Genomic DNA, 23,601 nt, shown 5'->3' on the forward strand with positions numbered 1-23,601 from the left:
GTGTTCTGGCCGCCGCTTTTTTTTTTTTTTTTTGCTTGGGGCGGCCAAAAAGACAGCGCCGGCCCTGCATGTGATGGTGGCGGTAGGAGTGAGCTCTGGGATCAAAGCCACCCCCTGCTGCTGCTCTGTGCTTGGCCTCGATGCTGCAGCTATTCAAATCCCATGGGCATCTCTTGCACTATTAAGAGCTGCGGGACTTGTCTTTGTCGGGAGCAGTGGGAGGCAGTGAAGATACAAGGGGCTCTCGGTACCAAATATCCCTCCAGATGCTGCAGATTTCTCCAATCCCCATCCCTCCTCCCATGGTTCTGGGATCTGGCAGCAAGGACGGGGAGCCCGGCTGGCGAAGGAAGGATCACCTGGTTGGATGCCAGAGAACGGGGCACTTGTTGTTCCCAGGCTGCTGCTGCGGAGGCTGCAGCTGGCCGTTTTAACCCCAACTGGGGTTTGCGACTTTCACGGCTGCCTTCTACACCTGTGTCTGTGTGTGTGCGGAGCACCCCCTTGTGGGCTGTTGGTGTCATTGGTGAGTGCTGCCTGCATGGTTGAGAGAAGGCTACACACAGGCCTCTGCCTTTTGAGCTAAGGGGGAATCTCCTCCCCCTTCATCCCCTTTGCTGGCAGCAGTAGTAGATCTTGTATCCTCCCATTAGAGCAACATGATCCACGCCTCTTAACGTCATTTGACTGGAGGGTTGTACGAGTGTCTCCTTGTGGGGTGCAGGTTGTGTGTTGCAGGGCGTGGAACAGGCACCCCCGAATGGTATGTTCAGTGGGGGGGTAGAGGCATAAGTGTGCCCTCTTTTGTAGGCGCTGGGGGCTGCATTAGCCCTCCCTGACGAGGCTGTTTGGTGTGTCGAGGGGCAGGCCCGGCGGTAGGGGTGTTGCAGGAGCACCCCCACATGGACCTCTCTCTAGCCAATCCCCAGTGCGGGGCAGGGATTTCGAGCTGAACCCTACGTGTGGATGCAGGAGAGGGGAGTGTGTGGGAGGCGCAGGAGGTGCTGTGCCAGCAGAGGAAGATCTGATGTTGCTATTTCCTTTTCTCTCCCAGGTTGTGAAGCTCAAACAAATTGAGCACACCCTCAACGAGAAATGCATCCTCCAGGTTGTCAACTTTGAATTCCTCTTCAAGCTAGAGTATTCTTTCAAGGTAGCTGTCCTTTGCTTGCCAGCCCGGCCCTAGGCTGTGTCTCTCCCCTCCCCCCCCCCCGCCCCGACTCCCACAATCCCCTTGATTTGTTTCCTATTTAAAACCAAAACTCTGCTGAAGGGGTCGAAGAGCACAGTCCGCGTCTCTTGTACCCTGAGAACAAACGTTCCTGGTGTGACGTCTGGGATCAGGTTTGTAGCTAAGAAAAATCAGTTTGGATGATTCTCCTTTTTCACTCTCTTCTGTTCTGCTTTTGACTCCAGGTTTTGCACAGTGATACTTCCGCCCCCCTCCAACCTGGTCAGTTTTGCTTTCGTTCCTAGTCAGTTTCAGTTTCCGGCTCCCATGCTCTGGCCTTCATGCACAATTGGCTTTGTGAAGACTTTGAAATCATCACTTGGGATCGTTTCCTCCTGATGGAGTTTCTGTGAAAGCTAAAATTCAGGTCCCGGCGATGTGGCTTGGACCCTCTTCTCTGAACCTGGATCTTGGGGCCTGTGAGCTACACCCTGTGTGTAGGAGGGAGAGCAAAGATAATTGTGCCTTTTAGCTCCACAGCTTTCTTGGTGTGTTAAGTTCACATGCGAGGGCCCCCCACAGCCTAGGCCCCCTCCTGGTGGGTCCAGATTCTGCTCTCACACTGGAGTAAATCTGGAGATGCTCGGGAACTGTGGCCAATGGGAGCTGCGGGGGCGGTGCCTGCAGGCAGAGGCAGTGCACAGACCCCTCTGCCCCAATCCCCAGTGGCTGTTTCTGGGAGCAGCGTGGGGCCAGAGCAGGCAGGGAGCCTGCCTTAGCCCCATTGCGCTGCCGACCAGGAGCCACCTGAGTTAAGCGCCACCCGGCTGGAGCCTGCAGGCATAGGAGAGAGGGGTCTGACTTTGAAAGGCTCTCCCAGAATGGGGTTTCACAGTGTGACCTGGCCGGATGGCTGAGACCCGGGGCAGCCGCAACTCCGGGAGCTGCAATGGTGGAAGAGAAGAAAGGGGGCGCTGAACTGGAGCTAGTCACCAGAAGTGGGCACCACACACAGCGTTACAGACCCCAGCCCGATGGGTCCTCTCCCCGTTCGGAATACACCCAGCACCCCCCCTCCCGTGGAGCACCAGGACAAGGCTGGGTGGGCTGTGCACCCAGGGGAGTGCAGGGGGATTGGGTGGTGTCTTCCCTGCGGCCCGTGGAGCTCCCCACGCCCCCCCACCCGTTACTTCCTGTCGCCGCCAAACTCCCCTCACCCCTGACCCCCAGAGTTATTTTCTGTGCCTGTTGAGCTCCCCGTGCGCTGCTCCGCAATGTTTGGGGCACCTGCCACCCCCGAGTGTCTCCCAGCACCCACTTGCTGCCTCCTCACTGCCCTGAAGCCTGCAGCACACATTGACTCAGGAGCCTGCAGCACACCTTGAATCCGCTCTGCTCTGCAGGCTGCCGGTTTCCGGCAGGTCCTAGTGTCCCTCTCCATTAGGACCAGGGCAGGCTGCCCTTCCCCTGCCCTTCTGCCCTAGTCCTGAGCCTCTCTCTTCAGTGACGTGCTGCCACCCTGGAGTCGCTCTAGGTAAGCGGCGCCAGGCCGGAGTCCACACCCCGCACCCCAACCCCCTGTCCGGAGCCTCCTGCCACATCCCACACTCTCCCACACCCCAACTCCCTGTCCTGAGCCCCCTGCCATACCCTGCACCCCAACCCCCTGCTGCACCTCTCACCTCTCCTGCACCCCAACTCCCTGCCCTGAGCCCCCTACCACACCCTGCACCCCGACCCCCTGCTGCACCCCGCACCTCTCCTGCACCCCACACCCCAATTCCCTGCCCTGAGCCCTCTGCTGCACACCTCCTGCACCTCAACTTCCTGCCCTGAGCCCCCATCACACCCCGCACCCCTCCTGCAACGCCTGGGGGCAGAGAGGGGGCAGAGTTGGGGTGAGGACTTCGGGGAAGGGGTTGGAATGGGGGCAGGGAAGAGGTGGGGCAGGGGCGTGGCCTCATGGAAGGGGTGGAGTAGGGGAAGGGCCGGGGCCAGCAAGGGGTGGGTGTCAGTGATGCGGCCCTCGGGCTAATGCAGTAGTCCTTATGCAGCCCTCGTGGTCATTTGAGTTTGAGACCCCTGCAATGAACCCTCCTGTTTTACGCAGGGTGAGAGTCACTCCGATCTAGAGAACAGGGTTGCACTATTTCCTCTGGGAGTGGAGGCCCCGGGGGTCCAGAGCAAGTGGACTCCCTGAGGGGGCCCATGGCGAGAGACAGGTGTGCTAAGGCTCAGAGAGATGCGGTTCCAGGAGGCAGAGGAGCTTAACCCCCGAAAGAGACTGGACCCGTCAGGAGGAAACGAGGGGGCCCTGGGCTTTCTGTGGTCAGGACTTTGTGACTTTGACCTAGGGAATGGTTTGCCAGGAGACGTCCGGACTCCTGGGTTCTGTTCCTTCTCTCGCCTGGGCGGGAGTGTGGCCTGGGAGGGGAGGAGGAGGCTGCCTCTCCAAAGTGACCAATACTCTTTGTGACTGACCTCACTGCTCTAAAAGGAGGAGACTCCCCGGGTATTGCAGCCCCAGGGGGAACATTGGGAGCAGATCATGCACTGAGCTCCTGTCAGTGTGCAGCTTGCACTCCCTACACCCCTGTGCGGGAGGAGGAGCTGCTCTGGCTGGGGCAGGGATGGGGAAGGGCTTGACCCCAGACTCACGCCTGCTCCCTGCTCGGTTCCAGGATGGTCAGGCTCCTGAGGATGTTCAGGAAGAAGGCTCTGCAGGTGGCCCCAGACCCTGAGGGAGGCAGCTGCCATCTTCCCCAGGAGCAGAGTGGCCCCTCCGTCCCCGCTGGCAGGGAAGCAGCTCCCAGCCAGGTCAGGAAGTGGAAGTGCCCAACCTTCTGGCAGAGGAAACCTGCTCCCCCAGCACGTGCCAGGCCCAAATGGAGCTGGCCCAGAATGCGTCTGGGCAGGTGGGACCCAGCCCAGGAGGGGAGCCAGGCAGGATGGCTCTGGGGCCTCTTGTGTGGGATGCATGGACCTTAGGAGCCCAGCCGTGATTCCCAGCAGGAGTCATCACCCTGCGCAAGCACTGCAGACCTTCCAGCCTCCCCAGGCCAGGACATGGAGGATCTCTGTTCCAGCACTAGCAGCTCAGTTTGCTCCCCGTGGGACAGCAGCAGCTCCTGGGACTCTGGCAGCAGCGAGGCCGATGGGAACCGGGTCTTCGGCGGCATTTCGGTGGCAGATCCTTCAGTGCCGCTGAAGACCTGGAGCACTGCCAGGTGAGTAAAAGCGCCGCAGTGGGTGGCGCCTTTTTTTTTGATCGCTCCCCCTGTTCCCTCCACCTGGCTACGCCACTGGCCTCAGCCCGCCTGCTTTGCTCTCCTTCCTCTGAGGCTACAAACAGCCCAGTCTCCCATGGGTATAAGGTAACACACAGCTGTTAGCAAGCACATGGATTCTTAAGGTAAAAGCATTACAGGGAAACCCTCTTAAAACCCAGCAAAGAACCAACACGCCTACTAATAAGCTTTCCAGAGATCACCCGCTTCCAGCCAGGTAATTGACAGGCAGTGGGTTTCTCCTTGGGGAGCAGCTTCCAGCAGCTGAGGTTTTGCATAACCAGAAGTGTTACATTTGCATACCCCTCCCCCTAGAGATTTCCTGGGAAACGTACTTAACTTTAAAAGGCCCCATAGTTTCAGATGGTCCCTCAAAGCCCATAACCCTTCCCTGGGTTTCCATCGGAGATGTCGCATACAGTCCCAAAATAATACATAACTGCCTGCCTTTGTAATGCAATGAACTCCTAAACTACTTAAACTTAGTTCTGTAAGGTATGGCCAGGATAGTGCAGGAAATTGTCTTATCTGTCCTGTGTCCAGGCAAGGATCCCCCCACCCCCTCCCAGGGGTGGGATCAATGGCAGGAGACAGTGGCTGGTGAGCCAAGCCTGTTTCTATAAATAATCCAGATAGAGTAGGAGAGAAAGTGAAAGTAGGTCAGACAGACTGAGCCGCGTGAGGCTGGGGGAAGCAGATGTGAATTCAGCTCCCCTCTGTGGGGCTCCATGGGAAATGGAGTGTGGGGACGAGAGGGTGAAGGGGGTGTGGGCGGGGATAGTTAGCCAGAAAATAGCTGGTCCCCGGAACCCTTTCAGGGCTGCCCTGCCCTATCCTGTGGGATCAGGGGAATCCCCATAATCTCGGTCTCCTTCCCCCCGGCAGTGAATCAGTCACGTCTGTAGGATGTTGTCCTGCTTCGCTGGTGCATTTCAGGGCCTCGCCTGGCCTATTTCTCAGCCCTTTCTTTAGGGCAGGGACAGGACTGGAACGCGGTGGTGCCAGGTTTCCACAGAAGTGTTGCTATTTAGTGATTCAAGCGGGGGGCTGGTAGCTAGGGCTCCTGCAGTTCTCTCCCTAGCTCTGGGAAGGGAGTGGGTTGTAGTGGTGAGAGTGGGGCAGCAGGGAGTTGACTCCTGGGCTGTGCATCCGTGACCCCAAGAACCGCAGCACCCAGATCTGGATCTAGGCTTTTAGTTTGTCCCCTCCCTGGTGGCTGAGCACCAGTGATCCCCGGGGGAGAAAATTAACTTTATACACCTCTGGTGTGGGGGAGACTTGCATGTGATGGTGGGGGTCAGGGTGAGCTCTGAGTTCAAAGCCACCCCCTGCTGCTGCTCTGTGCTTGGCCTCGCTGCTGCAGCCATTCAAATCCCGTGGGCATCTCTTGCACTATTAAGAGCTGCGGGACTTGTCCCTCTCGGGAGCAGCGGGAGGCAAGGAAAGATACAAGGAGCTCTCGGTACCAAATATCCCTCCAACTGCTGCAGATTGCGCCAATCCCCCTCCCCCCTCCCATGGTTCTGGGATCTTGCAGCAAGGACGGGGAGACCGGCTGGCGAAGGAAGGATCACCTGGTTGGATGCCAGAGAGTGGGGCACTGGTTGTTCCCAGGTTGCTGCTGTGGAGGCTGCGGCTGGTCGTTTTAACCCCTTTGTGGGCAAAGCCCAACTGGGGTTTGCGACTTTCACGGCTGCTTTCTGCAGCTGTGTCTGTGTGTGTGCGGAGCACCCCCTTGTGGGCTGTTAGTGTCATTGGTGCATGCTGCCTGCATGGTTGAAAGAAGGGTACATACATGTCTCTGCCTTTTGAGCTAAGGGGGAATCTCCTCACCCTTCATCCCCTTTGCTGGCAGCAGTAGTAGATCCCATATCCTCCCATTAGGGCAACATGATCCATGCCTTTTAACGTCATTTGACTGGAGGGTTGTATGAGTGTCTCCTTGTGGAGTGCAGGTTGTCTGTTGCAGGGCATGGAACAGGCACCCCCGAGTGGTATGTTCAGCGGGGGGGGGGAGGGGTAGAGACACAAGTGCGCCCCCTTTTGTAGGTGCTGGGGGCTGCATTAGCCCTCCCTGACGGGGCTGTTCGGTGTGTCGAGGGAGAGGTCCGGCGGTGGGGGTATTGCGGGAGCGCCCCCACGTGGACCTCTCTCTAGCCAATCCCTAGCTGAGCCACCCTTTGTGGCCAACCAGGCACCTCCATCTTGCTGATACGCTTAAAATCCCCACCCCCTTTGTGCCTGCATGCCTCTTCGCTGAGAGGAGGGTGAGGGGGCTGAAAGGGGAGCTCTGTCCACCAGGCTGGGTGCCCCACCCCTCCTGGCTCCTCACGCTGCTCCCTTTCTGTTTCCCTTACAATGCAGGAGTTCCTAGCCAAAGAAGACTTCCTCAAGAAATGGGAGAACCCCTCCCAGGTACTGTGTCCCCAACCCAGATCACCTCTCACCCCCCCAATCAAGACCTCTGCAGCCCCATGCTGATTACTCTGCAATCACCCCCTGGATCTCTTTCCCCATCACTGAGCCACCTTGCCACACAGCCTCCGCTGAGGGTCTGGGGCTATTTTTGCTCCTGGGGGGCGGGGTTGGGGGGCTCAGTAGCGGGCGCTCTCCCGTCACAGTAGGTGCTGACCCTGGAGGGGCTGCCTTTCCGGTGAGCTATAAAACCCGAAGCTCTGACCCACTCATGGTCATTAATGACGCATCCAGTCTTGCAGTGCAAATCCCACTGTCCTGGGCAGGTTCCTTCCTGATGCCCCCAGGACAGTCTGGCCCCACATCAGGTTTGTTTTTCCCCCCCTTCCAGAACATGGCCAATTTGTATCAGTTTGATCGAATCAAGACTTTGGGGACGGGCTCATTAGGGAGGGTGATGCTGGTGAAAGACAAAGAGACCGGGAATCACTATGCCATGAAGATCCTGGATAAACAGAAGTTGAGATGCTGGGGGCTGCCGCGGAGATCTGCCCTGGGACTGTGGAATCCCCAGTGCGGGGGAGGGATTTGGAGCTGAACCCTGCGTGGGGATGCAGGAGAGGGGAGTGTGTGGGAGGCGCAGGGGGTGCTGCGCCAGCAGAGGAAGATCTGATGTTGCTATTTCCTTTTCTCTCCCAGGTAGTGAAGTTCAAACAAATTGAGCACACCCTCAACGAGAAATGCATCCTCCAGGTTGTCAACTTTGAATTCCTCGTCAAACTAGAGTATTGTTTCAAGGTAGCTGTCCTTTGCTTGCCAGCCCTAGGCTGTTTCTCCCCCCCAACTCCCACTATCCCCTCGATTTGTTTCCTATTTAAAACCAAAGCTGTGCTGAAGGGGTCGAAGGGCACAGTCGGCGTCTCTTGTATCCTGAGAACAAACGTTCCTGGAGTGACGTCTGGGATCAGGTTTGGAGCTAAGAAAAATCAGTTTGAATGATTCTCCTTTTTCACTCTCTTCTGTTCTGCTTTTGACTCCATGTTCTGAACAATGATTCTTCCCCTCCTCCCCCCAAACCTGGTCAGTTTTGCTTTCGTTCCTAATCAGCAGGGCCGGCTCCAAGCACCGGCTATTCAGTGGCAAGCAGGTGGTTGGGGCGGCCACTCCGGAGAGGGGTGGCATGTCCAGCTATACGGCGGCAATTAGGCAGACGGTCCCTCACTCCTGCTCGGAGCGAAGGACCTCCCGCCGAAGTGCAGCCGCAGATCACGATTGCGGCTTTTTTTTTTTTGGCTGCTTGGGGCGGCCAAAACCCTGGATCCGGCCCTGCTAGTCAGTTTCAGTTTCCGGTTCCCATGCGCTGGCCTTCATGCACAATTGGTTTTGTGGAGACTTTGAAATCATCACTTGGGATCGTTTCCTCCTGATGGAGTTTCTGTGAAAGCTAAAATTCAGGCCCCAGCAATGTGGCTTGGACCCTCTTCTCTGAACCTAGATCTTGGGGCCTGTGAATTACACCCTTTGTGTAGGGGGGAGAACAAAGATAGCTGTGCCTTTGAGCTCCACAGCTTTCTTGGTGTCTTAAGTTCATATGCGAGGGCCCCCCACAGCCTAGGCCCCCTCCTGGTGGGTCCAGATTCTGCTCTCACACTGGGGTAAATCTGGAGATGCTCGGGAACTGCGGCCAATGGGAGCTGCAGGGGCGGTGCCTGCAGGCAGAGGCAGTGCGCAGACCCCTTTGCCCCACTCCCCAGTGTCTGCTTCCAGGAGCAGCATGGGGCCAGAGCAAGCAGGGAGCCTGCCTTAACTCCGCTGTGCTGCCGACCAGGAGCCGCCCGAGTTAAGCGCCACCCAGCTGGAGCCTGCAGGCATAGGAGAGAGGGGTCTGACTTTGAAACGCTCCCTCAGAACAGGGTTTCACAGTGTGACCTGGCTGGACGGCTGAGATCCAGGGCAGCCACAACTCCGGGAGCTGCAATGGTGGAAGAGAAGAAAGGGGGCGATGAACTGGAGCTAGTCACCAGAAGTGGGCACCACACTCAGCGTTACAGACCCCAGCCCGATGGGTCTCCTCCCCGTTCGTAATACACCCAGTACCGCCCTCCCGTGGAGCACTAGGACAAGGCTGGGTGGGCTGTGCGCCCAGGGGAGTGCAGAGGGATTGGGTGGTGTCGGAGGGAGGCCAGGCCTGAGGGCCCTGAGAGTTTCCTATGCTGTGTTCAAATGCTCAATAAACCCTCCTGTTTTACGCTGGGTGAGAGTCGCTCCGGTCTAGAGAACAGGGTTGCACTATTCCCTCTGGAAGTGGAGGCCCCGGGGCAAGTGGACTCCCTGAGGGGGCCCATGGCGAGAGACAGGTGTGCTAAGGCTCAGAGAGATGCGGTTCCAGGAGGCAGGGGGGCTTAACCCCCGAAAGAGACTGGACCCATCAGGAGGAAACGAGGGTGCCCTGGGCTTTCTGTGGTCGGGACTTTGTGACTTTGACCTGGGGAATGGTTTGCCAGGAGACGTCCGGACTCCTGGGTTCTGTTCCTTCTCTCGCCTGGGCGGGAGTGTGGCCTGGGAGGGGAGGAGGAGGCTGCCTCTCCAAAGTGACCAATGCTCTTTGTGACTGACCTCACTGCTCTAAAAGGAGGAGACTCCCCGGGTATTGCAGCCCCAGGGGGAACATTGGGAGCAGATCATGCACTGAGCTCCTGTCAGTGTGCAGCTTGCACTCCCTACACCCCTGTGCGGGAGGAGGAGCTGCTCTGGCTGGGGCAGGGATGGGGAAGGGCTTGACCCCAGACTCACGCCTGCTCCCTGCTCGGTTCCAGGATGGCCAGGCTCCTGAGGATGTTCAGGAAGAAGGCTCTGCAGGTGGCCCCAGAGCCTGAGGGAAGCAGCCGCCATCTTCCCCAGGAGCAGAGTGGCCCCTCCGTCCCCGCTGGCGGGGAAGCAGCTCCCAGCCAGGTCAGGAAGTGGAAGTGCCCAACCTTCTGGCAGGGGAAACCCGCTCCCCCAGCAGGTGCCAGGCCCAATAGGAGCTGTCCCAAGATGCGTCTGGGCAGGCGGGACTCAGCCCAGGAGGGGAGCCGGGCAGGATGACTCTGGGGCCTCTTGTGTGGGATGCACGGACCCCAGGAGCCCAGCCGTGATTCCCAGCAGGAGTCAGCACCCTGCGCAAGCACTGCAGACCTTCCAGCCTCCCCAGGCCAGGAGGTGGAGGATCTCTGTCCCAGCACCAGCAGCTTGGCTTGCTCCCCGTGGGACAGCAGCAGCTCCTGGGACTCTGGCAGCAGGGAGGTCGATGGGCACTGGGTCTTCGGCAGCATTTCGCCGGCGGATCCTTCAGTGCCGCCGAAGACCTGGAGCACCACCGGGTGAGTAAAAGTGCCACAGCGGGCGGCGCCTTTTTTTTTTTATCGCTCCCCCATTCCCTCCACTTGGCTATGCCACTGGCCTCAGCCGGCCTGCTTTGCTCTCCTTCCTCAGAGGCTCCAAACAGCCCAGTCTCCCACGGGTATAAGGTACCACACAGTTGTTAGCAAGCACATGGATTCTTAAGGTAAAAGCATTGCAGGGAAACCCTCTTAAAACCCAGCAAAGAACCAACACGCCTGCTAATAAGCTTTCCAAAGATCACCCCACTTCCAGCCAGGTAATTCATGGGCAGTGGGTTTCTCCTTGGGGAGCAGCTTCCAGCGGCTGAGGTTTTGCATAACCAGAGTTGCCTGCATGCCTCTTCGCTGAGCGGGGGGTAGAGGGGCTGAAAGGGGAGCCCTGTCCACCAGGCTGGGTGTCCCACCCCTCCTGGCTCCTCACGCTGCTCCCTTTCTGTTTCCCTTACAATGCAGGAGTTCCTAGCCAAAGCCAAAGAAGACTTCCTCAAGAGATGGGAGAACCCCTCCCAGGTACTGTGCTCCCAACCCAGATCACTCCACCCCCCCCAACCAAGGCCTCTGCAGCCCCAGGCTGATTACTCTGCAGTCACCCCTGGATCTCTTTCCCCAACTCTGAGCCACCTTGCCACACAGCCTCCACTGAGGGTCTGGGGTTATTTTTGCTCCTGGGGGGCGGGGCTGGGGGGGCTCAGTAGGGAGCACTCTCCTGTCACAGTCAATACTTACCCTGGAGGGGCTGCCTTTCTGGTGAGGTATAAAAACCGAAGCTCTGACCCACTCATGGTCATTAAAGACCCGTCCAGTCTTGCAGTGCAAATCCCACTGTCCTGGGCAGGTTCCTTCCTGATGCCCCCAAGACCAGTTTGGCCCCACATCAGGTTTGTTTTTCCCCCGTTCCAGAACACGGCCAGGTTGGATCAGTTTGATCGAATCAAGATCTTGGGCACATGCTCATTTGGGAGGGTGATGCTGGTGAAAGACAAAGAGACCGGGAATCACTATGCCATGAAGATCCTGGATAAACAGAAGGTGAGATGCTGGGGGCTGCTGCGGAGATCTGGCGTGAGGCCATGGAATCCCCCGTGCGGGGGAGGGATTTGGAGCTGAACCCTGTGTGGGGATGCAGGAGAGGGGAGTGTGTGGGAGGCGCAGCGGGTGCTGCGCCAGCAGAGGAAGATCTGATGTTGCTATTTCCTTTTCTCTCCCAGGTAGTGAAGTTCAAACAAATTGAGCACACCCTCAACGAGAAATGCATCCTCCAGGTTGTCAACTTTGAATTCCTCGTCAAACTAGAGTATTGTTTCAAGGTAGCTGTCCTTTGCTTGCCAGCCCTAGGCTGTTTCTCCCCCCCAACTCCCACTATCCCCTCGATTTGTTTCCTATTTAAAACCAAAGCTGTGCTGAGGGGGTCGAAGGGCACAGTCGGCGTCTCTTGTATCCTGAGAACAAACGTTCCTGGCGTGACGTCTGGGATCACGTTTGGAGCTACGAAAAATCAGTTTGGATGATTCTCCTTTTTCACTCTCTTCTGTTCTGCTTTTGACTCCATATTTTGAACAGTGATACTTCCCCCGCTCTCCCCCAACCTGGACAGTTTTGGTTTCGTTCCTAGTCAGTTTCAGTTTCCGGCTCCCATGCGCTGGCCTTCATGCACAATTGGCTTTGCGGAGACTTTGAAATCATCACGTGGGATCATTTCCTCCTGATGGAGTTTCTGTGAAAGCTAAAATTCAGCCCCCGGCAATGGGGCTTGGACCCTCTTCTCTGAACCTGGATCTTGGGGCCTGTGAACTACACCCTTTGTGTAGGGGGGAGAGCAAAGATAGTTGTGCCTTCGAGCTCCACAGCTTTCTTGGTGTCTTAAGTTCACATGCGAGGGCCCTCCACAGCCTAGGCCCTCTCCTGGTGGGTCCAGATTCTGCTCTCACACTGCGGTAAATCTGGAGATGCTCGGGAACTGTAGCCAATGGGAGCTGCAGGGGCGGTGCCTGCAGGTAGAGGCCGTGCGCAGACCCCTTTGCCCCACTCCCCAGTGGCTGCTTCCGGGAGCAGCGTGGGGCCAGAGCAGGCAGGGAGCCTGCCTTAGCCCCGCTGCGCTGCCGACCAGGAGCCGCCCGAGTTAAGCACCAACTGGCTGGAGCCTGCAGGCATAGGAGAGAGGGGTCTGACTTTGAAAAGCTCCCCCAGAATGGGGTTTCACAGCGTGAGCTTGCCGGATGGCTGAGACCCGGGGCAGCCGCAACTCCGGGAGCTGCAATTGTGGAAGAGAAGAAAGGGGGTACTGAACTGTAGCTAGTCACCAGAAGAGGGCACCATGCTCAGCGTTACAGACCTCAGCCGAATGGGTCTCCTCCCCGTTCGGAATACACCCAGCACCGCCCCTCCTGTGGAGCACTAGGACAAGGCTGGGTTGGCTGTGCGCCCAGTGGAGTGCAGGGGAATTGGGTAGTGTCGGAGGGAGGCCAGGCCTGAGGGCCCTGAGAGTTTCCTATGCTGTGTTCAAATGCTCAATAAACCCTCCTGTTTTACGCTGGCTGAGAGTCACTCCGGTCTAGAGCATAGGCGGCAAGTTATGTGGGCTCGTGATGCCCATGCTCCAGGAATATTCAGGGCCAGGGCCCTGCTCCACCACTATTTGGAGCTGGGTCTCTCCCCTGGCCCTGCCTGGAGTGGGCCCCCCCCTGCCTGAGCATCCCCTGCCCGAGCGTCTCTGCCGGAATGAAAGTTGCGCATGGCTCTCACTTGCCTGCCTGCACACGCTGCTGGCTGCTGCTGCCTATGGCAACAAGAGACACCAGCAGCAGGCTGAGGCACATGGCTGCTGCACTCAGGACCGGGAGGAGCACATATGTGCTTGGCAGCCCTTCCCTCCCCCTGGCACTCACCAGGAAGAGACGCGAGGGGACTTCCCACAGGAGACCTGATTATCTGCAGTGGACCTCACTCACCTGAGCAGCTGCTGGGGCTTCGGTAAGTGTTTGACCCTGTAATCTGTCCCTCCCCGCAGCCACCACGCCTGCCGCACGCTGGGCAAGGGGCAGCCCCACCCCCCCCTACAGTAAGGGAAAGCAGGGGAGGAAGGAAGCCAAATGTGATGGCAGTCCCCTCCCCCCGAGCACCCACCCACTGCAGGGGAGACAGGGTTGGGGGCTTCCTGGACCTAAGCAGCTGGGGCTTGGTTGAATTTTGTGACACCCTGCCCTCTCCCCCACCCACCACTCCTGCCCCATGCTGAGCAAGGGGAAGCCCCATCCCCAGTGAGGCTACGGTGAGGGGCAGCAGCAGGGGAGGCCACATATAATGGCAGCCCCCCCCCCCAGCATAGGGGAAGCAAGGGGGCTTCCTGTACCTGAGAGGGGCCCTAGGAGCATGTGCAGTGACAGTGGTGCAGAGTGAGTGTGCTGCGGGGCAAGGGGGGAGGGAAGAGGAGGGGTCCCTCACCTGGAGCTCGCTGCTGCCGGTGCGGAGCAGAGTGGGAGAGTCCTATCTGACCTGTCAAAGTTAGACTCAGGACTCATAGTTTGTCAGACCACTCTGTTTTATTAGCACAGTGCTCTGCTAATACATTCAGATAATGTGAGCCTCCATGCAAGATTCAAACAGTCTTATTTATACAGATAAAAGGGTGCGAACTAAACAAAGGGACAGAGAGAGCAAAATTGTAAAATATGCATGGAGCACAATATGCATATCCTGCTTCCTTGTTAACTCTTATCGATCTAAGACTAATGCTTCACCAATTGCCCTTAAGTGGCAAGTTAAGCAGTTAATGTCTGCTTTTTCTGCCCCCCTGGCTTGCAGCATTTCTCATTTCTACTTAAAGGTACATACAGCATTCTTTAATTCATTCTATTTCTTTAATATAATTCATTTCACTTTCACAATCCCTCCTTTTGGTCAAGCTTATGCAAAGACCAACAATTACTGGGTTCCACATATTAATAGTTCTTTATCTCTTGGTTCATCAGTGATATTTAACATCATCATATTAGCACTCTGTTTTGGGGCAGTCACCCTGGTGGCATACCTTACACAATTCTGGATACAACAGGAGATTAACTGAAAACATACAAAAATCATTAGGATTCCACACAGGATAGTCAGGGCTCCCTGAAACAACCAGTTTCCTATGCCAGAGAAATTGAATAGGTTACTTAGCCACTTCCATAAAGAACTTGGCTCTTCATGGGGAAGATATGCAATTTGTTCTAAGTGACTAGCACGATCTATTCCTCATTGGTGTCGTCAGGTATGAACACACAACATTCTTTTCCAATGAGAGCACAGGTCCCTCCTTTGGCCGCCAGCACTATGTCCAATGCCTGACGGTTTTGGAGGGCCATCTGTCAGATCGCCCCTGTTTCTTTGGCCAGGGTCTTTAAACTCTCTCCGGTTTCATTTGCCATTATTTCAACTACTGCTTGTAACCTTAGGAGCCTTTTTGCATGGTGTATTACTCCCCCAAGTGGGATAAGGGAACCGCCAATGGCCTCTTCCCAGCTCAGTGGGCTTATGTTATTTACATACCATTGGGCATCTGATAAGTCCCTTCTTCTTCGCTTGAAATTACGAAGGCGTTCTCATGGGAAAGACCCTAGCACTCGGAATTGTGGGAAGAGTCAGGCGGGATAACAGATACCTGACCAGTTAGCTGGTAACACAGTATAAGCTTTGGTCCCACAAACCCAATGATAGCCTATTAAGGCTGGGAAGGGTCGGTTGCACCCATTTGTCACATAGGTGCCTACAAAGGAGGAGTAATATCCTCCAAAGGGCACAGGGTAATTCTCCTTACGAGGAGTGGTGTTATTTGCATGGCATTGAAAGATTGTATTGTTTTCACTAAGATTACTGTAGGGGGAACAGGAGATTGATTTTTCTGTTTGATCCCAGGTCGAGAAAAAATTCATATCCCCATACCCGGCCCGCCACTCTTTAGTTTTGTTCGAATAATCCCATACACCATTGGCCACAATATGCTGAAGGCAATGACTTTTTCCCAGATCCAACACCAATGACCTTTTCCCTCCACCACACTTATCCATTTAGATACATTTATTCCCACTGCTTCCCAAGTGTCATTATTGTTCCAGGTTTTGTTAAACGGACGAGGTCCTCCAGTGAGGTCTGGGGAATTGAGTGGGATTGCCAGGACAGGAACACCAGCTTGAGAGTGAGCTGGGATGTGGCTGCAGACCCAGCAATTAGAAATATTAAGAGTCTGAGCTATCCACACTTGCTGCTGGATAAAAGAATTGTCATTGTGGACTCCCCAGACCTTAAGACACCAGCAGCCGAGGAACAGGCGCCACCAGAGGCTCATGTTGGAGGCAAGGCCCTTCCGGTTCTGACAACCTCAACGGAGGGAACCGCAGTCACAGTTTTACATCCACCAGGCAGCAGGTGCTAGGCTCACTACTGCTTCTTTTTGGGCCTTGCTTTAGGTCCTCGTCTGCTTCTGGCAACCCTTACGAGAGCGTAGATGGTAAGGTATTGCAGGCTGTTCCTCTACGTCTTCTTCTGGAGTCAAAATTGACTCTGCGTGGTCCTGAGGTGATTGGTTTGCTGGGGGGTGCCTTCTTACACTGCGAAGCATGTATGCATGCTGTGATGCCAGACAGTTTAACAGCCATCTGGATAGTAAGCAGTACCTGATGATTCTTTCATGTCCTTTAAGTCTCTTTACTTCTTCTTCCTTGACTCTGGCTATAACAATGGCCTTCACACCTTATCTTTTCCTAATGCATACATTCCTTATTCACACAGATTGGGAATACAAACAGTAGTATTTTATATGGAGCAAAAAGGCATTGCAAATTAAACCTTGCTAAGTTTTACAATCAATAACCAAGACAATTTACATTGAGACCCAGGCCTTCCATGTTCCTCTAATCTACTTAACATAGACACAATAGAGAATCCTGTTTCTTACTTACTAAACCTTAAAACAAAGAAATGTATATTTAACTAGAGGCCTACTTTGTAATACAGATAGGAAACCATAGTAGACATTATAACTTATTCTAAAACAAAAGGGTGACCATAATCAGTCATAAGGATTGTTCTGGTCTGTCATTCCTTTCTGCTATTCAAAAAGGGTGGCTGACAGGGATGAAATCAAATCATACATTAATTCTTATGGGACACTATAAGATCCTGCTCCCTTTTGACACTAAGATTATTAATCGCCAGTGTCACTTCTTATTTAGTCCACGTAATAGAAAATACTGGGAGGTGATTTGGGCCTGTGGCTCTAGCTTTGCATACATTTGTTTTATCCAACATTTCAAACGTTACAATTAAACACATACAATTTAAAATAAAAAACAATTAGGGTTAGTAACATTAGTACGCCAGTAGTTGTGGGAGACCATTCAGAAAATATATTATACCAATGGTAAGCTGTTATGTCTTTCTGCAGTGGCAATTCTTAACATGTTGCCATTTGCATGTATAATATGAATGGTTCGGTTTCCCACATTGCCCTTTTGTTTGTTTTAGGAACTATGTTACCTTTTTACCTTTTGTAAACACATTACTTACATTACATTTACATTTGTCTATTGGAAGGTTGCTAACACTTCCATTCTTTTAAAACACTTCCCCCCCCCAAGAATTAACACATACACATAGCCCATTATACAGTACTTTGGTCTCATTATTCATTTTATCCCACATACAGGATCCTAGTGAGATGTCTTTACTACAGGGCTTTGGAGCAACAGGCATGGATAAGCATACCCACTTTTATTTGTTTCTTATTAGGTTGTCCTGTAGCTGATATTAGCTTTTTCTGAAAGACAAAAATAACATTTTTTTCTACCCCTTTTGGGGTGGCATTCATTATTGCTTAAAATATTCCTTTCTTTTACAAATACCCTTGCTGATTGCAGGCAAAACAAGAGGAATTACCTCCATACTTTCCTGTGTTTTTGTTCTATAGGCAGGCCAGGTTTTAATGGCTTCTATCTTTTAAGAGTTATGGGGAAATTATCCCACTGTTCAGTCATTAAATCCATGAGGTGGTGTACCTCAGTTTTCCCTTTACAGCAGACCAAGGTTACAATGTCTTTCCTGCTGTATTAAGCTTTAAGTTTGTTCACAGGTAACAGCTGAAAAGCATCATTACCATAAAGGATTTTTTTCCCCCCCCCAAAAATCATACATACTATACATTGTTACAGGGGTACTTATTAACATTAAATTTATTTTAATTAAAGGTATCTTGTTGTTGAGTCTGAACTTTTGATGAGCTTAAACTTAACCCAGACTTGATATCTCTGTCTGANAATGACGGTACCCCGGGGGCGAAGGCAAACAATGTGATGGTCTTATTTCCTTAATGTCTTTAGCCGGCTCCTTCCTCACTTTCTCCCCTCCCAGCAAAGAGCCTCGTCTAACCCTTTCAGTCCAAGGACTGCCTGTCTCCTTCCTCATTGATACTGGAGCTACTTTCTCTCTTTTAAATCATGCCCCCTCTCCCTGGCTATCTTCTGAGGTTAAAACTGCAACTGGGGTGAAGGGCAACCCACAGTCTCTGGGACTCACTTTGCCTCTAAATGTTATTTATGCTGATAAATGTTTTTCTCACCGTTTTCTTTTTTCCCCAGCTTGTCCGATCCCTTTGATGGGCCGGGACTTACTCTGTAAGCTTGAGGCTACTTTAACCTGCACTCCTGAAGGGGTAGGATTATTGATGACAGTGTTAGGAGATTCGGCCCCAACTCAGGGTAATTGGGAAACACCCCCCCTCTCTCCCCTGACCTCACTGACTTGCCTTTAACCCTCTGGGGAATTTCTGACACTGATGTTGGCCTGCTCCTTTCGGCAGAGCCAGTAAGGATTCAAGTGAAGCCCTCCTTAACCCCCCCGTCAGTCCCTCAATACCCCCTGTCGCTGGAAGCCCGGGAGGGCATCCGCCCCATTATCGAGGGATTCATTGCACAAAAGCTAGTCCGCCCTCAGCGCACTCCCTGTAACACCCCTATACTGCCTGTCAGAAAGCCTCCTAAAAAGGACGGAGACCCTATTTGTTGGCGCTTTGTACAGGATCTACGGGTTGTTAATCAGTATGTGGTCCCTCTTCATGCAGTAGTTCCTGATCCAGCTACTATCATCAGCCAAATCCCCTGGGATGCTGAGTGGTTCACTGTTATTGACTTAAAATCAGCCTTTTTCAGCATTCCTGTGCACCCAGACTCTCAGTATCTCTTTGGTTTCACCTGGGAGGGACAAAGTTATGTCTGGCAACGACTTCCTCAAGGCTACAGAGACAGCCCCAAGATTTTCAGCCAATGCCTCCGCCACGACTTGGAAGGCTTCACCAGTCCGCAGGGATCCACGTTAGTCCTATACGTAGATGACATCCTATTAGGTAACCGCGAAGAAGCTGCCCTCCACATCGATGGTAAGGCACTTTTATTATACCTACACACCAGAGGCCACAAGGTAGACCCTAACAAGATTCAGTGGGTCTCACAGAAGGTCCGATATCTGGGCTTCCTGTTAACCCCAGAGGGGAGACAAATGGACCCAGTCCGCATAAAGACTATCCAAAACTGCCCTCTGCCAAACACCAAGAAACAACTTTGAGGTTTCTTAGGATTAATTGGCTTCTGTCGCCCCTGGTTGCCGTCCTGCGGGGAGTTAAGCAAACCGCTCCACCGACTCACTGCTAACCTTGCTCCTGACCCTTTGCAGTGGTCCCCGGACACGATCCAAGCCTTTCAGTTACTCAAGGACAGTGTGGCTTCCTCCATGTCTCTCCGCCCCCCCAATTACAGCAAACCCTTTCACCTTTTTGTCCACGAGAGGGGCGGAATTGCTAGTGGTGTCCTTACCCAGCTGAGCGGGCCCCACCATTTCCCGCTTGCTTTTTACTCTCAGCAGATCGACCCTGTCGCTCAGGGAACCCCATCCTGCACCCGGACTCTGGCAGCAGCTGCCCTGCTGATCACAAAGGCAAAGAGCCTGACCCTGGGTCATTTTACCACGGTTTGGACCTCTCATGCCTTGTCAGCCCTTCTGCGTAGGGGCACAACCCAAGTCTTTTCGGCCCATCGTCAGCAACAGCTAGAGGCCGAACTCTTAGAAGACACTAACCTAATTTTTGAAAGGTGTGGGCCCCTTAATCCAGCTACCTTACTTCCTGACCTGCCAGTCCTCCAGGATCAGCACGACTGTGTGGAAGTAGTTTATAGCATCTTACAGATAAGGGACAACCTGTTTGACGTGCCACTGGACAACCCTGATTGCATCCTCTTCTCGGACGGAAGCTCCTTCTATGCTGATGGCAAGCGTTTCACCGGTTATGCAGTCACCTCTGAATGGGACATTCAAGAGGCCGCCTCACTGCCAGGCAACTGGGGAGCCCAAGCCGCCGAACTCTATGCCCTGGCCCGAGCTTGCCAGTTGGCCGCTGGTAAGACCGTTACCATTTTTACTGATAGCAAGTATGCTTTTGGAGTTGTGCAATGTCACATCCACCTCTGGAAGTTTCGAGGTTTCCAGACAGCTGCCGGTAAACCCATTCAGCACCTCCTCCCCATCCACAAGCTTTTGGACGCCCTCCAAGAACCCTCGGTCCTGGCTGTAGTTCACTGCCGGGCCCATACTAAAGATGATAGCCCCGTCACCCGTAAGAATGCCCTGGCTGACGCCTCCGCCAAGACGGCTGCCGTCTTACCCTTAGCCATGCCCACATTGGCTATTTCAGCCTCCTCCTTTACTCCACCGCGCCCCGTACCAGTACCCGCTGCTGAACTACAGTCGTGGGAGAGCCTCGGAGCCACTCTGGTCAAAGGGACCTGGCTTATGCCGGATGGCCGAGTCTGCCTCCCTCGCTCCACATACCCCGTGGCAGTTCGCTGGCACCATGATAAGGGGGGTCACTACGGCACGCACGCCCTTGTGGACACCATCGCTCGCTTTTGGTATGCTCCAGGCATTCAACCCTACTGCCTGTCAATAGTGAAAGCATGCAGCACATGTCAGCGTAATGGACCTGCTCCGCCTCTTAACAAAATTAAGGGTGGAAGACCTCCGCCTGCTGCTCCATTTCAACATCTTCAAATTGACTTTGCAGATATGCCAAAGGCTTTTGGGAAAAAGCACCTCCTTGTTTTGGTTTGCCCTCTGACTTCCTGGGTCGAAGCTTTTCCTACTGCTAATTGTACTGCTGCCACAGAGGCGAAGGTTCTCCTTAGAGACATTGTACCCCGTTTTGGCATCCCTCTCGTGCTTGACTCAGATCGCGGACCTCACTTTACTGGTCATGTCCTTGGCCGTTTAGAACAAGGACTGGGCATTTCACACTCCTTTCATACACCCTACCACCCCCCAGTCTAGCGGGAAAGTTGAGCGTATGAATAGGGAGCTTAAGTTTACATTGGCTAAATACTGTCAGGAAACAGGGTTAAAGTGGCCTCAGGTACTTCCCTTGGTCCTGTTTCACCTTCGTACTCGCCCAACCCGTGTATTGGGATTATCCCCCTTTGAACTGCTCTATGGACACCCCCTTTCAAAGGCGGGGCGCTACCACGTGCTGATGTTTCACTATTGGGAGGGGATCATATGACCGCGTGCCAGTTTCTCTCCCTACAGGCTCGCCTCCGTACCCTTTGGAAAGGCTCACAGTTTTCCCAGACCGTGCCGCTGGAAGAACAGATCCACCCGTTCCAACCAGGGGACTTCGTCTGGGCCAAAAAGTTCGTTCGTGGCGACACCCTCCAGCCGAGGTTTACTGGACCCCACCAGGTTCTTTTAACAACCCAGACTGCAGTGTTCCTGGAAGGACGCAAATCCTGGATCCACCACTCCCACGTCAAGCCAGCCGTAGTGGACCACAGTGACGGACCAGCAGCTCTTGCCACCACTGAGGACACTGCCTCCGACCAGTGGACCAGCTTACCTCTTTCAGACATCAGACTTAAATTGACTCGGCAAAAATGAGAGGACCTTTTATTCTGACAACTGTATGTTTTTTATTATGCCTTTTTAGTTTATTTTCTGCTTATGAAGATAATGCTTTTATTAGATATTCCCACGAGGTTAAAACTCGTATTTTAGGAAATAGAAGTAATTGCTGGGTATGTACTCAATTTCCAGTAAATGCAGAACAGGGACTCCCCTTCACACCCATTCCCCTGACCACTGCTAATATGACTTGGATGCCACCAGCTAGAGTAAAAGATCCAGTCCAACACGATCTTACATGGAACAAAACAGGAGTGCCAATTAACAGATATCTCAGGGTAACCAATCAGACAGGATCACTGTGTTTTGTTAAAGAAAAGGGGTCAACTTTTGTGGGAACAAGTAAATGCAACATGTATTTTAATGGCACCGCCTTTAGTAAAAATCTTGGCTTCAAGCCTTGCGCATCCCACTTATCCCATATGTGGATCCCTCACCCCGATCCAACTTTTTCATGGGTGGGCAAGCCTTCAGAGTCAGCTTTTAAGAAGCCCTGCTCAGATCACGAGGGTGTCCAACTAATTGCTAAGGGACATACGATTGCCTTCTACAACTGCTCAAGCAGTACTACATTGCCCTTTGAAAACACCACTACCAAATTGTGCCTCTGCAGTTCGCACAACGACCCCGCTGCGTTACCAGGGGAACAGTGGTCCAACGGGTGGTGGGTTACCTCCTACTTTGAGAAATGGAATACCCGAAACGCATTGTATGGAACATACTGGATGTGCGGGCCCAAAGCTTATTACTTTCTCTCCCCTGATTGGGCAGGGTCATGTTATTTAGCGTGGCTAACACCGCCTTCTCGCATCTCCCTCACTCCCCTTCATTTTCCCCACGTTCGTAACATCCGTGAAACCTTCAGAGATATTAATATCCGTGATGGTTTGTCATGGCAGCGGTGGGCTGGTCTCATTAGCTTGAGGGGTGGTGTCATACGTCTACAGGGACTACTAGAATCTTTAACCAATGAAACTGCGACCCTATTTGAGAATCAGGCCGGGGAAATGTCCCAGCTGCGCCAGTTAGCTTTGCAAAACCGAATGGCTTTAGACATAATGTTAGCAGCCCAGGGAGGAACTTGCGCCCTCATAAATGAAGAATGCTGTGTTTTTGTAAATGACACCTACTCTGACACTTTTCAACGTACCAAACATCTAAGGGAAATGGCTAAGAACTACTCCTCTGGACAGCCACCTTATGATTGGTGGGGAGCCTTATGGAATTGGCTGCCTGGATTTGGGTGGGTTAAAAAACTCTTGGTGGGTATTGTTGGGGCCATAGTAATCCTTATAATACTGTGTTGCTGTATTCAGTGTGTCCCCTCCCTCATAGGCTCATGTGGGTCAGTTTATTCTTTTCCTACTTCAGCCAAGGGCCTTACTCTCTTCGAGTTGGCCCAGGCTGAAATTGCCAAGCGGCCCTTGGCTCCTTAAAATGGGGTGTAGCTTTTGGTAAATAGTTATCCCAAAGCTACAAATGGAGGAATGTTGAGTCTGAACTTTTGATGAGCTTAAACTTAACCCAGACTTGATATCTCTGTCTGAACTTTTAATCAAAGCTCTGACCTGTGAACTACTCATGACACACCCCTCCCCTTAAGTAGCCATCTCCCCTTTTCTCTTTTTGAATTTACATTTTAACCTGTTTTATCCTGTAGAATCTTGATTGATTATACATGACCATTATGATCTGTTAATCACTTTGTTTACTTCTGTGTATAAATATTGATGCTCACCCCTAATAAACTTGCCACACTTACTCTGAAGCTTTTCAAGCTAAGGATAGTGTGAGCCCGTTGATCAATGAATTGGTGTCTGGTCTCTGACAGATTGTGAGCCCCATACCAACTCCGCACGAACTCGGATGCTGGAGAGGTGAGTGAGGACTTGCTTTTTTACCTAACAATTAGGTTAGCCAACATCACCGAAATGAATGCACTGACATTGTCATAAAAAACAACAAGTTTCAGAGTAACAGCCGTGTTAGTCTGTATCCGCAAAAAGAAGAACAGGAGTACTTGTGGCACCTTAGAGACTAACAAATTTATTAGAGCATAAGCTTTCGTGGACTACAGCCCACTTCTTCGGATGCATATAGAATGGAACATATAATGAGGAGATATATATACACACATACAGAGAGCATAAACAGGTGGGAGTTGTCTTACCAACTCTGAGAGGACAATTAATTAAGAGAAAAAAAACTTTTGAAGTGATAATCAAGCTAGCCGAGTACAGACAGTGTGATAAGAAGTGTGAGAGTACTTACAAGGGGAGATAGAGTCAACGTTTGTAATGGCTCAGCCATTCCCAGTCCTTATTCAAACCGGAGTTGATTGTGTCTAGTTTGCATATCAATTCTAGCTCTG

General features: G+C 53.0%; 3 protein-coding genes across 3 annotated transcripts in view; all 3 read left to right on the forward strand.

The window, feature by feature from the left end:
- Positions 1-6,738: 6,738 nt before the first annotated feature.
- On the forward strand, positions 6,739-10,088 carry LOC117888478 (cAMP-dependent protein kinase catalytic subunit alpha-like). The gene is made up of 4 exons (XM_034791916.1): positions 6,739-6,873; positions 7,265-7,391; positions 7,571-7,671; positions 9,690-10,088. The coding sequence occupies exons 1-4, from the start codon at positions 6,817-6,819 to the stop codon at positions 9,747-9,749; spliced, it is 345 nt and encodes a 114-aa protein (XP_034647807.1). The 5' UTR covers positions 6,739-6,816; the 3' UTR covers positions 9,750-10,088.
- Positions 10,089-10,678: 590 nt separating this feature from the next.
- LOC117888476 (cAMP-dependent protein kinase catalytic subunit alpha-like) overlaps positions 10,679-23,601 on the forward strand; it is a 104,837-nt gene continuing 91,914 nt past the window's right edge. The window contains exons 1-2 of the mRNA XM_034791913.1: positions 10,679-10,766; positions 11,157-11,285. Of these exons, the coding sequence (XP_034647804.1) occupies positions 10,704-10,766; positions 11,157-11,285 (192 nt within the window). The 5' untranslated portion in view covers positions 10,679-10,703. The remainder of the gene's footprint in view (positions 10,767-11,156; positions 11,286-23,601) is intronic.
- On the forward strand, positions 17,552-22,171 carry LOC117888468 (protein NYNRIN-like). The gene has a single exon (XM_034791899.1). It carries the CDS (start codon positions 19,014-19,016, stop codon positions 20,601-20,603), a length of 1,590 nt encoding a protein of 529 aa, XP_034647790.1. The 5' UTR covers positions 17,552-19,013; the 3' UTR covers positions 20,604-22,171.

The sequence above is a fragment of the Trachemys scripta genome, chromosome 16 (genome assembly GCF_013100865.1).
Source record: "Trachemys scripta elegans isolate TJP31775 chromosome 16, CAS_Tse_1.0, whole genome shotgun sequence".
NCBI lineage: Eukaryota > Metazoa > Chordata > Testudines > Emydidae > Trachemys > Trachemys scripta.